This window comes from Corvus cornix, chromosome 22 (genome assembly GCF_000738735.6).
Source record: "Corvus cornix cornix isolate S_Up_H32 chromosome 22, ASM73873v5, whole genome shotgun sequence".
Taxonomy (NCBI): Eukaryota; Metazoa; Chordata; class Aves; order Passeriformes; family Corvidae; genus Corvus; species Corvus cornix.
In genome coordinates this window covers 3,745,999-3,759,384 of record NC_046351.1, presented here as the reverse complement: position 1 = coordinate 3,759,384, position 13,386 = coordinate 3,745,999, and the positions used below count along the sequence as shown (strand labels likewise).

Sequence of the window (13,386 nt, the reverse complement as noted above, 5' to 3'; positions counted from 1 at the left end):
GGGTGAGGAATGAAGGGGTTTGAAAGAAAAGGCTTCAAAATGAAAGGGTTAAAAGAGAAGCGCTTAAAAGCGGGGTGAAAAGGTGCTGGCGGTACCGGGGGCATCAGCGCGGGGAAATGACAGTAAAGGGGTGAAAATAAAGGTGTTGAAAGGAATTTAAAATTAAGGAATTAAAAAGAAAATAACTAAAAGTAAAGGGGTTAAAACCGCGGTGGAAAGGGATATGGGAGTCAGGGACGTGTGGGTACTGGGAGTGGGGGCAGCAGGGCTGGGAAACAGAAACAAAGGGAGTTAGAATAAAGCAGTTAAAGGAGTTAAAGGAGTTAAAATAGAGGAGTTTAAAGTGAAGGAGTGTAAAATTACAGGATTATAAATGAAAGAATTGAAAGTAAAGTCGGGGTGAAAAGGGACGTGTGGGCATTGGGAACGGGGCACCGGGGTGGGGAAATGAAAATAAAGTTTATAAAATACAGGGACTAAAAGTAAAGAAGCTAAAATAAAGTAATTAAAAATAAGTGAATTAAAATTAATTAATTAAAGGAATTAGAAATGAAAGAATCAAAAGTGAAGGGTTTAAAAGCAGGGTGAAAAGATTCATGTGGGCACCAGGAATAGAGGCCTTGGGGGGGGGAATAAAATTAAAAAGTTAAAATAAGGTAACTAAAAATAAAGGAGTTTAAAACAAAAGGGTTGAGGCTAAAGGAATTTGAAACGAAGGAGTTAAAAGAATTAGAAGTAAGGGGATTAAAAGTAAAGGGATTAAAAGCAGGGTGGGAAAGTACGTGTGGGCACCGAGAAAGGGGGTGCGCTCCACAGGGACGGGGAAATTAAAATAAAGGAGTTAAAGTGAAGAAAGTAAATCAAAGGAAGTAAAAGGAAGGTATTTGAAAAAAAATTCAAAGGGAAGTAAAATAGAGAACTTTGGAATTCAGGCCAGAAGAATTCAAAGGGACGCAAAAGGCTCCTGCGCCGCCCGGGAATCGAACCCGGGTCGCAAGAATGGGAATCTTGCATGATACCACTACACCAGCGGCGCGCATGGCGAAACGTCTCCCCGTGTCCCTGATGTGGCCGCCGCCCGCAGCCTGCCCGGGCAGCTCTCCCGGTCCGCCCATCGCCCTGTGCCCTTGGCAGGCGCCATGCCGGGCCTCCGCCGGCTCCTGCTGCTGCTCCTCGCCGCGCTCAGCCCGCCCGCCCTGAGCCTCCGCGATGGGCCCGCCAGGATCGGTGCGGCGCGGGAGAGAGGGGTTAAGGACGTGGGGGGTGAGGGAGGCGTGAGGGGCACGGGGTGAGAGGAGGGGAGCTGGGGGGGTTGTGTGAGGGAGGGCGGGTGTCAGGGAGGGGGTGGGGGGCGAGAGGGGGACTCTGTGAGGGGTCTGTGAAAGATCTGTGAGGGGGAGAGCTGAGGGGGGATCTCTTAAAGGGGTCTGGCGAGGGGGGTATGGCGGGGGGGGGGGTCCCTTGAAGGGATCTGGGGGGAGACTGAGGGGATCTGTGAGGGGCGGGGGGTGCGAGGGAGATCCTTTGAGGGGATTCGTGAGGAAGGTGTGAGGGGAGAATAATTCAAAGGACTTTGAGGGGCTTCGTCACGGGAGGCCCGTGAGGGGATCTATGAGGGGCAGGGAGTGTGAGGGGGTGTCCCTCGAGGGATCTGAAGTGGGGGGACCCGTGAGGGGTCTGAGAGGGTCGGGGGTGTGAGGGGGATCCTTTGAGGGGATCTGTGAGGAAGGTGCGATGAAGGGACCCCTCAAGGTCCCTGGAGGTCAGGGGGGGCCCATGAGGGGATCTGTGAGGGGCGGGGGATACCAAAGGGGATCTCTTGAGGGGATCGGGCTGGGGGGACCATGAGGGATCTTTGAGGGGGGGGGTCCCTTGAGGGGATCTGTCGTGCAGGGATCTGTGAGGGGTGGGGGGTGTGAAGTGGGGGGTCCCGTGGGTGGATCCGTGAGGATCGGGGCCTGTGGGGGTGTGAAGGTGACCGGGCCCGCTTCTCCCAGCCGTGGTGGGGGGCGGCATCGGCGGCTCGGCCGCCGCGTATTTCCTTCGGCAGAAGTTCGGCCGCAGCGTGCAGCTGCACGTGCTGGAGAAGGCGGTGGTGGGCGGCCGGCTGAACACGCTGGACGTGGAGGGGGCCACCTACGAGGCGGGGGGGTCCGTGATCCACCCCCTCAACCTGCACATGAAGCACTTTGTCAAGGAGCTGGGTGAGCAGGGACCCCCCACACTGGTGTCCCCCAACCCCAAAGTTATCCTTCCGTCCCAAAATTATCCCCCTGGGGTGCTCTGGGGCCCACTGTGCTGGGGGATATCCCTTGAAAGAACAAGGCTTGGTAGCTCCTTATCCATCCCCAGTAGGCCTCATATCCTTCTCCAGTAGTCTCACTTCTTCCCCAGTAACCCCCATATCCTTCCCCAATAGCCCCCCTTCTTCTCCCAATATTCCCCCCATCTACTTCCCTAGTAATCACCTTTCTCCAAAATCCCTCCCCCACAGGCCACTTTCCTTTCCCAGGTAGCCCCCCATCACCTCCCCCATGCTCCCTGTGCTATCCCAGCCCCACTCCAGGCAAAGGAAACCTACATCCCAATGGGAATGGTCCCCCCTCTCCCCACAGGTGACCCACTAAGGCCATCATAAAGATCCAAAAGTCACCTCCAATCATTCCCTGGCTCCTGGTCAAGGGCTAATTCCACTTTCCATGCCTTGGGACTCCAATCTTCAATCACTCACCCTTATCAGCATGAAGCCAGGATGTCTCAGGAAGTTAAAATTGAGTTGGAATAGCTCTGCCTTTCCCTGAATTACCTTTTTCCATCCTTTTCCCAAAGGCCTCTCGGTTGCCTCAGCCCAGGGCAGCCTCGCCGGCGTTTACAACGGGGAGGAATTTGTGTTTGAGGAGAGCAGCTGGTCCTTCATCAACCTCCTCAAGCTGCTCTGGCACTATGGCCTCAACCCCCTGCGCATGTCCATGTGGGTGGAGGACATCCTGGACAAGTTCATGAGGTGGGTTGGAGGTCCTGAGGGGGAAAAAGTGGGAAAGGCCCTTAAAAACACCTCATTCCATGGCCAGGGACACCTTCCACTATCCCAGGTTGCTCCAAGCCCTGTCCAGCCTGGCCTTGGACACTTCCAGGGATGGGACAGCCCCAGCTTCTCTGGGAAAACTGTGCCAGGACCTCACCATCCTCACAAAACTCCCCAATATCCAACCTAAACCTCCCCTCTTTGTCCTGTCCCTCCAGGCCCTTGTCCTGCAGCTCCCACAAAGCCATGCCATGAGATCCCCAGAGCTCATTAACAGAGACAATTTCTTGTGTGCAATTAAAGGATCTACCGATACCAGATGCACGACTACGCCTTCAGCAGCAACGAGCGCCTGCTCCACGCCCTGGGAGGCAACGACTTCACCCGGCTGCTCAACCAGACCATCGACGAGGCCATGCAGAAAGCGGGCTTCTCCCAGAAATTCATCAACGAGGTCGTTTGTCCGGCCATGAGGGTGAATTACGGGCAAGGGGTCACCATCAACGGCTTTGTAGGTGAGTGTTTTGGGATTTGTTTATCCCCCTAATTTTCCAGTTTTTCCAGTGTTTCCTTGCTCTGACAGTGGTGGTTTCCTTGCAGGTGCTGTGTCCCTGGCTGGGGTGCAGTCAGGCCTTTGGTCTGTGAAAGGGGGGAACAAACTCGTGTGCTCCGGCCTCATCTACTCCTCCAAGGCCGAGGTTATCCCGGGAACAGTCGTGTCCATAGAGCCGAAAATCAGACACAGGCCTGGCGGTGAGTGGGGTTGGAATTCCCTTCAGTGGGGAGGGGAATGGTGATGCTGGAGACCAACCTCGGCCCCTTAGGGTTTCAGAATGAAAATTCCTCCCTGTGAGGGTGGGGAGGGGCTGGGATGGAATTCCCAGAGAAGCTGTGGCTGCCCCTGGATCCCTGGCAGTGCCCAAGGCCAGGCTGGATGGGGCTTGGAGCAGCCTGGGGACAGCGGGAGGTGTCCCTACCCATGGCAGGGGTGGCATTGGATGGGATTTAAGATCCCTTCCAATCCAAGCCATTCCAGGATTCCATGAAAAGAGGGCTCAGAATGCAGCTGTATAAGTCTATAAACCCAAACGCGGTGGCATTTTGAAATGCCAGGGACAGTCGGGATTCCCTCCCACCCCGGAGCAGGATAACCGAGCTCTTCTCCGCAGGGGACCCGGTGAAGCTGTACCAGGTCACCTACAACACCTCCTCGGGGCTGACAGGGGACACCTACGACATCGTCATCATCGCGGCCCCGCTCGGCCGCAGGATGGCCAACATCACCTTCCGCAACTTCGACCCTCCCATCCCAGAATTCCCAAATCCCTACCACCAGACCGTCACCACCTTGGTGCACGGGCGCTTGAACGCCTCTTTCTTCGGCTACCGGGACCCCCAGGCCTTTCACTTCGGGGCCATTTTCACCACGGACAACCCCAAACTGTTCATCAACAGCCTGGGTGTGGTTTCCCCCGTGGGGGACACCGGCGCGGGCGGGAAGCTGCCCTTACAGTCGGCCGTCTGGAAGGTGTTTTCCAAGGAGGTGCTCACCAAGGAGCAGCTCAATTTGCTCTTCTCCTCGTACGACTCGGTGAAGGTGAAGCCGTGGCTGGCGTATCCCCAGTACAGGCCTCCTGAGAAGTGCCCTCCCATCATCCTGCACGAGCAGCTGTACTACCTGAACGGGCTGGAGCGCGTGGCCAGCGCCATGGAGATGAGCGCCATCGCCGCCCGCAACGCCGCCCTGCTCGCCTTCCACCGCTGGCACGGCCACAGCGCCAGCATCGACCAGGAGGACCTGCACGAGAAGCTCAAAACAGAGCTCTGAGACCCCTCCTGGGGCTTAATTAACACTAATGAACTCTGTGCTTCACCCCTCTGAGGAGGCGTTCTGTAGGATTGTGGGATCCTTAAGGTTGGAAGACCTTCAAGATCATCAAGACCTTCAAGATCAAGACCTTCAAGACCATCAAGATGCCGTAATTAACACCAATGAACTCCATACCATCTCCATACTTTGCCCCTCCAAGGAGGTGTTTCATAGGATCATGGGATCCTTAAGGTTGGAAGAACTTCAAGATCATCAAGATCTTGAAGAACATCAAGACAATCAAGACCTTCAAGATCAAGACCATCAAGATTCCGTAATTAACACTAACGAACTCCATACTTTGCCTCTCCAAGGAGATGTTTCATAGGATGATGGGATCCTTAAGGTTGGAAGATCTTCAAGGTCATCAAGACCTTCAAGAACATCAAGACCTTCAGGATCTTCAAGACCTTCAAGATGCCATAATTAACATTAATGAACTCTGTGCTTTGCTCCTCCAAGGAGGTGTTTCATAGGATCATGGGATCCTTAAGGTTGGAAGACCTTCAAGATCTTCAAGACCATCAAGACCTTCAAGATCATCAAGACCTTCAAGTCCAACCATCAACCCAACCACGTTCACCATTAACGATGTCCTCAAGTGCCGCGTCCGTGCGTTGTTCGGACACTTCCAGAGATGGTGACTCCACCACTGACCTAGGCTGGACAACCCTTCCATGACAGAATTATTCCCCGTATCTCATCTTGACCTCCCCTGGTGCCACTTGGAAGCCGTTTGCCCAACTCAGGAGGGAGCAGGACAGCAGTGAAGTGTTCCCAAGTAAGCCAGGACATTTTCCTCAAGCAGATTCCTGAGTTTTCCTCAAAACCCTCCATTCATCCCTGTCTGAGATTGGGGAATTGGTTAAAAGTGCCCTATTGACCCCAAAAATGCCCTGCAGCTGGGGATCACTGTGAAGCCATGCCCATCCCATGCCCTCTCCAGCTGGGAATATCGACTCCCTGCCTGTCCATCCCTCTGCCCCAACCTTTCCAAAGGGTCTGCCAAGGAATTACTCCTCAGGGTGGAAATGGGGGCTTTGTTTGCTTCCCAAACTTCACTGTAGCCTAAGGATGGGGGGGAATGGAGCGCTGGGAGCTGCCAAAATGGGTGGGAAAGAGGAAAAACCACCAGTATCTGTCGCTGTGTAGAGGTGTGAAGGAGTTAATAAAGAATTTAATGACCTGAGCGCTTTTTAAGGAGAAAACCACCAAAACTAGCACAAATTTAACACCCACTTCAATAAATACAGCCCCCTCAAAGTTTTCCCAGGAGTTTTCCCAGGATTGGGAGTGGAATTAACACCCAGCTGCCAAAAACTGATGCAAGAAAGGCTTGAGTTAGGTCAACCATTACAAAATTTAATTAACAACAAAATAATTGTACACTTGTGGGCGGTGTCTTGGACGAGGGAACGGAACTGGTGGGTTGGGATTTGAGGTTCTCCAGGGTTTTATACTCGTTCCAAAGCTTCCAGCATGATGATGCTGTTCCCTCGGATCACCTGGAAGGGGCAAGTTGAGAGTTGTTACCTCCCATCTCAGGGTTCCTTCCTTCCCGTTTATTTCCCCAAAGCACTGATCCTTGGGAAACTGGCTGGAATTCCCCCACAAGGATGAAAACGGGCTGATTTTAACCCGAAATCCCCAAGGATTACAGAATCCCAGAATCCTTGAGTGTGGAAAAGCCCTCAGGATCATCAAGTCCAACCTTGTCCCCAGCCCAGAGCCCTGAGTGCCACCTCCAGGAGTTCCTGGGACACCTCCAGGGATGGGCACTCCAAACCTCCCTGGGCAATTCCAAGGCCTGAGCACCCTTTCCATGGGGAAATTCCCGCTGCTGTCCACCCTGAGCCTCCCCTGGCCCAGCCTGAGGCCGTTCCCTCTCCTCCTGTCCCTGTTCCCTGGGAGCAGAGCCCGACCCCCCCGGCTGCCCCCTCCTGTCAGGGACTTGTGCAGAGCCACAAGGTCCCCCCTGATCCCCCTTTGCTCCAGGCTGAGCCCCTTTCCCAGCTCCCTCAGCCTCTCCTGGGGCTCCAGCCCCTTCTCCAGACAATCCACGTCCCTCCCACCACGATGCCATCTGTAAATCCACAGAAGGCACCCTTGATCCCCTCGCCCAAATCATTGATGAAGATACTACACAGGACTGGATCCAATCCTGATCCTCGGGGACATCACTGATGCCTGGTCCCAGCTGGATTTGGCCCCATCCCCACCAATCCTTGGGTCCATCCATCCATCCATCCATCCATCCATCCATCCATCCATCCATCCATCCATCCCTGTGTCCATCCACCTATCCATCCATCCATCTGTCCGTCCATCCATCCATCCATCCATCCATCCCTGTGTCCATCCATCCATCCATCCCCCCATCATCCATCCCTGTGTCCATCCATCCATCCATCCATCCATCCATCCATCCATCCATCCATCCATCCCTGTGTCCGTCCATCCATCCATCATCCATCCATCCATCCCTGTGTCTGTCCATCCATCCATCCATCCATCCATCCCTGTGTCTGTCCATCCATCCATCCCTCTATCCATCCATCCATCCATCCGTCCATCCCTGTGTCCGTCCATCCATCATCCATCCATCCATCCATCCATCCCTGTGTCCGTCCATCCCTGTGTCCGTCCATCCATCATCCATCCATCATCCATCCCTCTACCATCCATCCATCCCTGTGTCCATCCATCCATCCATCCATCCATCCCTGTGTACGTCCATCCATCCATCATCCATTCATCCATCCCTGTGTCCGTCCATCCATCCATCCGTCCATCCCTCCCTCCCTCCATCCATCCCTCCCTCCCTCCATCCATCCCTGTGTCCATCCCTCCCTCCCTCCCTCCCTCCACGCCTCCATCCAGGTGTTTCCAGCCAAGCCTTCACCTCTCTGGGAAGGAGAAGCACCCAAAGCTCTGCTGAAGTCCCCGCTGACACATCCCAAAACTGCCCCTCACCAAACTTCCTGCTTATCCCGCCCACACCAGCCCCACCAGTGGCTCCCAGTGCTCCCAGTGGCGCTCACCACCATGCCGATGTTGTTCTGCTGCCCGCCCGGCGCCATCTCCACGCACTCGTCGATGACCAGGTTCATGAAGGGGTCGAAGCCCCGCAGGATGCCCTGGACGTGCCGGCCGCCGTTCAGCTTCACTGCGGGGAACCCGGGCTGTTAGGGGTGGCAATTCCCAAAACGGGACCGTTTCCCCCCAAAACTGCAGCGTGGAAGGGGCGGGACCCGCGGGGAGGGCGAATGGAAAGGATTAAGCACAGCCCATGGATGGGGTAAGGAAAGGGGGCAAAGAGTGAAGTTTTGTATTATAGTTAAATTAACGAACTATGGTTTAAATGAATGGATTGTTTTAATTAATTATTTTCATTTAAACTAATGGCTTGTGAGGCCTGAAGTCAGTCAGGACCTGCTCCAGGCGGGCCGTTCTGAGCACCAGCCTCAGCAGCCGGGACCCCTCCCTGGGCACCGTGAGGGGAGCCCGGGGGGTCCCCAAAACCGGGCGGGGGCTCAGGAGGAGTCCCCAACAGCGGGGGCCGTGAGGGGGAAGCGCGGCTGGGGAGGATCCCCCAAACCGGGCGTTGCAGGGGGGCGCGGGGCGGGTCCCCAACAGCGGGGGCCGTGAGGGGGCTCAGGGCGGGCGGGGTCGCCGGGCACCGCGAGGGGGATCGGGGCGGGATCAGCTCCAGCACTCACACGACAGCTTCTTGTCCATGAACCTGCAACGAGATGGCACCGGGTCAGCACCGGCGGGAAGGGGGGGGGACGGGGCCAGAGACCCCCACCCCGTCACCCCCTCATGACACCGGGGCGAGCCCCTCGTTCCCCCCCCCGCCGCCGCCATGACACCGGGCCCGCGGTGCACGCCGGGACACCGGCAGGCGGCGGATCGCGCCGTTTCGGTTCCCGCTCCCCGCCACACCCTCCCCAGCTCCCCTCGCCCCCGGCCCGGCCCCGGCCCCGGCCCGGCGCCCCCAGACCCACTTTTTTCAGCTCGGGCGGGTGCGCTTTGCTCATGGCCCACAGCCCCCGGCCCGTCTCTGCCGCGCGCCGCGCTCTGACGTCAGCGCGCCGTTGCGGTCTCCCCGCGCCGGCCAACGGCAGCCAATGATGGCCCGCGGGGCGCTACCGCATTCACCCGAGTAGCGGGCGCAGCGGAGGGGAATGTAGCGGGGTGGTAAGAGGGCGGAGCAGGGGGCGGTGGGGAAGTGCGCGGCTACACGGGGATGTACAGCGACATGGCGGCCATGGTGTGCGGTGCGAGTGAGCACGTGTGCGTGAGTGTGAGCGCGTGTGCGTGAGTGTGAACACGTGTTGTGCGTGAGTGTGAGCGCGTGTGCGAGTGAGCACGTGTGCGTGAGCGCGTGTGCGTGAGTGTGAGCACGTCTGAGTGTGAGCACGTGTGCGTGAGTGTGAGCGCGGGTTGTGCGTGAGTGTGAGCGCGTGTGCGTGTGAGCGCGTGTGCGTGTGAGCGCGTGTGCGTGAGTGTGAGCGCGGGTTGTGCGTGAGTGTGAGCGCGTGTGAGTGTGAGCGCGTTGTGCGTGAGTGTGAGCGCGTGTGCGTGTGAGCACGTGTTGTGCGTGAGTGTGAGCACGTGTGCATGAGTGTGAGCGCGTGTGCGCGCGTGTGCGCGAGTGTGAGCGCGTGTGTCTGTCTGTGCATGTGTGTCTGTGTGTCCACGTGTATCCATGTGTCCGTGTGCGTGTAGGTGTGCACGGCCTGGGGACCGCGTGCCCGCCCTGCACACGCGCAGTGTCACCGCGTGCATTGCACACGCGCAGGAGCTGCCCCTGTCCCTTGCACATGCCCGGGGACAGCCCAAGCCTTGCACAGCACACACCTGAACCCCACACCTGCGTCACCCCACACCTGAACCCCACACCTGTGTCACCCCACACCTGCGCCACCCCACACCTGCACCCCACAGGGGCTCCCCCCACTGTGCCCCCATCCCCCCCAGTGCTCCCCATCACCCCCCAGTGCCCCCCCATCACCTGCAGTGTCCCCTCATCACCAACCCCATCCCCCCTCCACTGCCCCCCATCACCTTCCCAGTGCCCTCCATCACCCCCTTAGAGCTCCCCATAACCCCCCAGTGCCCCCCATCACTCCCATTGTGCCCCCCATCACGCCCTTAGAGCCCCCCATCACCTGCAGTGTCCCCTCAGCACCAACCCCCATCCCCCGTCCAGTGCCCCCCATCACCCCCTTAGAGCTCCCCATCACCCTCCCAGTGCCCCCCATCACCCCCCATCACCCTCCCAGTGCCCCCCATCACCCCCTTAGAGCCCCCATCACCCTCCCAGTGCCCCCCATCACCCCCCATCACCCTCCCAGTGCCCCCCATCACCCCCTTAGAGCTCCCCATCACCCCCCATCACCCTCCCAGTGCCCCCCATCACCCCCATCCCCCGCGGTCGGTGGCAGGTGCCCCTCGCCTTTCCTGAGCGCGCGGGTGCCCGGGGGTGCCGCGCTGTCACTGCTCGATGGCGGCCAGCCCGTCCCGCATCTTCTTGGCCATGGCGGGCACGAGGCGGCAGGTGCTGGTCCCCGCAGGTGGCCAGGCACGCGTCCAGCTGGCCCCGCACGCGCGGCTCCGAGCCCCCCGACTCCAGCGCGTCCTTGGCCTGGTCCGAGCACTGCAGCGAGCAGCGGCTCAGTCGGTTCCTGGGGACAGCGGGGGACAGCGGGGGTCAGTGGGGGGACAGCGGGGTCAGTGGGGTCAGCAGGGGACAGCGGGGGGACTGGAGGGTCAGTGGGGTCAGCGGGGGGCAGTGGGGGGATAGCGGGGTCAGTGGGGAGACTGGAGGGGTCAGCGGGGGACAGCAGGCTCAGCAGGGGAACTGGGGGTCAGCGGGGTCAGTGGGGGGACTGGGGGGTCAGCGGGGGACAGCAGGCTCAGCAGGGGAACTGGGGGTCAGCAGGGGGACTGGGGGGTCAGGGATGCACTGGGGGGGTCAGGGGAGGGACTGGGGGTGGGGGGCACAAGGGGTGCGTGTGGGGGGCACAGGGGATGGATTGGGGGGCACAGGATGCTGGGGGGCCACAGGGAACGCACCGGGGGGCACAGAACGTGCAGTGGGAATTGCAGAGATTTGGGGCATTCCGGGTTTCCCTGGGGGTCCCGGGGGGTCCCGGTGCCCATCCTCACCTGGAAGTGCTCGAGCTCGGCGGTGACGATGGCCTGGGCGCGTGCCAGGGGCGCGTGGCAGCGCTCGATGCAGCGCTGCACCTCCTGCATCGAGGCCGCCGCGTCCTCGCAGCACCGCGCGCTGCACCGGAACATCGTCCCCTGGGGGGGCACCGCGGGCACCGGGGTCACACCGGGGGCACACCGGGGGCACCGGGGTCACACGGGCACCCAGGGGACACCGTGGGCAGCGGGGTCACACCGGCACCCGGGGCACACCGGGGGCACCCAGGGGACACCCAGGGACACCACGGGCATGGGGGTCACACCGGCACCCGGGGGTACACCGGGGGCACACCAGGGGACACCCAGGGGACACCGCGGGCACCGGGGTCACACGGGCACCCGGGGGTCACACCAGGGGCACACTGGGGTCACCAGGGACACACTGGCACCTGGGGGACACTGGGGACACCGGGGTCACACTGGGGGCACCAGGGACACTGCGGGCACCCTGGGGACACCATGGGCACCCTGGGGACACCAAGGGCACGAGGGTCACACCGGCACCCGGGGGACACCGGGGGCACACCGGCACCTGGGGGACACTGGGGACACCGGGGTCACACTGGGGGACAGCAGGGCACCCGGGGACACTGGGGCACCCTGGGGACACCGGGGTCACACCGGAGCACCCTGGGGACACCGGGGGCACACTGAGGTCACACCGGCACCTGGGGGACACTGGGGTCACACGGGCACCCGGGGGCCACCGGGGCACCCTGGGGACACTGGGAGTTAATGGGGGGCACCCTGGGGACACCACGGTTAATGGGGGGTGCCCTGGGCACGTGGCGGTTGATGGGGACACCCTGGGGACACCGGGGCTCAGAGGGGCACCCTGGGGACCTGGGGGTCAGTGGGGGGCACCCTGGAGGATTACTGGGAATAGGGGACACCCTGGGGACACCAAGGGTCAGTGGGGGACACAGCGGGGGACACCCTGGGGGATTAATGGGAACAGGGGACACCCTGGGGACACCGGGGGGCACCCGGGGGACCTGGTGGGGAGGGAGGGTCAGCCTGGGGGGACACGGTGGGGGTGTCAGTGCGGGCACCCCCAGGGCCATGGTGGGACGGGGGGGGGTCATCTGGGGGACATGGGGGGCAAGGGGTCAGTGGGGGGCACCCGGGAGGAGCTGGGTGTGCCCTAAGCATGGGGGGCACGGGGCGTGCTGGGGACACCGGGAATGGTGGGGGGGCACGGGGGGTGTTGGGGGGCACGGGGGGTGTTGGGGACACCGGGAATGTTGGGGGGCATGGGGGATGCCCTTGGGGGGGCACAGGGTGTATTTAGGGGATCCAGGACGTGCCCTGGGAGGGTGCAGGGATTGGAGGGGGCTCAGGGTTGTTCTGGGGGGTCCCAGTGAATTGGGGGGGGGGGTCCCAGTGAATTGGGGGGTCCCAGGGTTGTTCTGGGGGGGGGTCTCAGTGAATTGGGGGGGCTCAGGATTGTTTTTGGGGGGTCTCAATGAATTGGGGGACTCAGAGTTGTTCTTGGGGGGTCCCAGTGAATTGGGGGGGGCTCAGGGTTGTTCTGGGGGGTCCCAGTGAAATGGGGGGGCTCAGTGAATTTGGGGGGGCTCAGGGTTGTTCTGGGGGGGTCTCAATGAATTGGGGGACTCAGGGTTGTTCTGGGGGGTGCCAGTGAATTGCGGGGGTCCCAGTGAATTGGGGGGGGGCTCAGGGTTGTTCTGGGGGGAGGTCCCAGTGAATTGGGGGGGGCTCAGGGTTGTTCTGGGGGGAGGTCCCAGGGTTGTTCTGGGGGGGCGTCCCAGTGAATTGGGGGGGTCCCAGTGAACTGGGGGGGGTCCCAGTGAGTTTTGGGGGGGGTCCCAGGGCCGGTCCCGGCGCTGCCCGGGGCACACACGTGTGTGGTGCTGGTGGTGCGGTGGGTGGGGGGGGTTGCAGCCGCAGCCCCGGACGCCCCCAGCCCCCTCCCCTTGCCCGGTACCTGCATGGCGCGGATCCGCTCCCGCTCCAGCGCCTGCACCGCGCTCTCCACCGCGGCCTGGACCCGGCCCTGCGCCGCCTCCGCCATCGGCCCGCTGCGTGCCCTGAGCCCGCCCTAAACCCGCCCTAAAACTGCCCCGAACCGCCCTTAAACCCGCCCTAAACCCCGCCCTAAAACTGCCCCGAACCGCCCTTAAACCCGCCCTAAACCCCGCCCTAAAACTGCCCCGAACCGCCCTTAAACCCGCCCTAAACCCCGCCCTAAATCCGCCCTAAAACCCGCCCTAAAACTGCCCCGAACCGCCCTTAAACCCGCCCTAAACCC

At 60.5% G+C, this 13,386-nt stretch overlaps 3 protein-coding genes and 1 non-coding gene across 6 annotated transcripts; 1 reads left to right on the top strand and 3 right to left on the bottom strand.

Moving 5' to 3' along the window:
* Positions 1-965: 965 nt before the first annotated feature.
* Positions 966-1,036, bottom strand: TRNAG-CCC. Its single transcript has one exon. It is a non-coding gene; the product is annotated as a tRNA-Gly (tRNA).
* A 76-nt stretch (positions 1,037-1,112) lies between these two features.
* On the top strand, positions 1,113-6,084 carry PCYOX1 (prenylcysteine oxidase 1). Its single transcript, XM_039564382.1, has 6 exons — positions 1,113-1,227; positions 1,998-2,204; positions 2,830-3,004; positions 3,329-3,540; positions 3,626-3,778; positions 4,195-6,084. The coding sequence occupies exons 1-6, from the start codon at positions 1,140-1,142 to the stop codon at positions 4,851-4,853; spliced, it is 1,494 nt and encodes a 497-aa protein (XP_039420316.1). The 5' UTR covers positions 1,113-1,139; the 3' UTR covers positions 4,854-6,084.
* Positions 6,085-6,236: 152 nt separating this feature from the next.
* SNRPG (small nuclear ribonucleoprotein polypeptide G) lies at positions 6,237-10,428 on the bottom strand. Of its 3 annotated transcripts, none has more exons than XM_039564385.1 (4): positions 10,357-10,428; positions 8,615-8,637; positions 7,937-8,061; positions 6,237-6,400 (listed from the first exon to the last, which is right to left on the bottom strand). In XM_039564385.1, exons 2-4 carry the CDS (start codon positions 8,631-8,633, stop codon positions 6,350-6,352), a joined length of 195 nt encoding a protein of 64 aa, XP_039420319.1. In that variant the 5' UTR covers positions 8,634-8,637; positions 10,357-10,428; the 3' UTR covers positions 6,237-6,349. The 3 variants fall into 3 exon arrangements, with proteins under 3 accessions (XP_039420319.1, XP_039420320.1, XP_039420318.1); XM_039564386.1 differs by having other exon boundaries at positions 10,362-10,424; XM_039564384.1 differs by lacking the exon at positions 10,357-10,428 and adding an exon at positions 8,904-9,200.
* Positions 10,395-13,180, bottom strand: FAM136A (family with sequence similarity 136 member A). Its single transcript, XM_039564383.1, is given in 4 exon segments — positions 10,395-10,454; positions 10,456-10,583; positions 11,069-11,210; positions 13,063-13,180. Coding segments are annotated over 4 exon segments (417 nt in total). The 5' UTR covers positions 13,150-13,180.
* Positions 13,181-13,386: the final 206 nt, after the last annotated feature.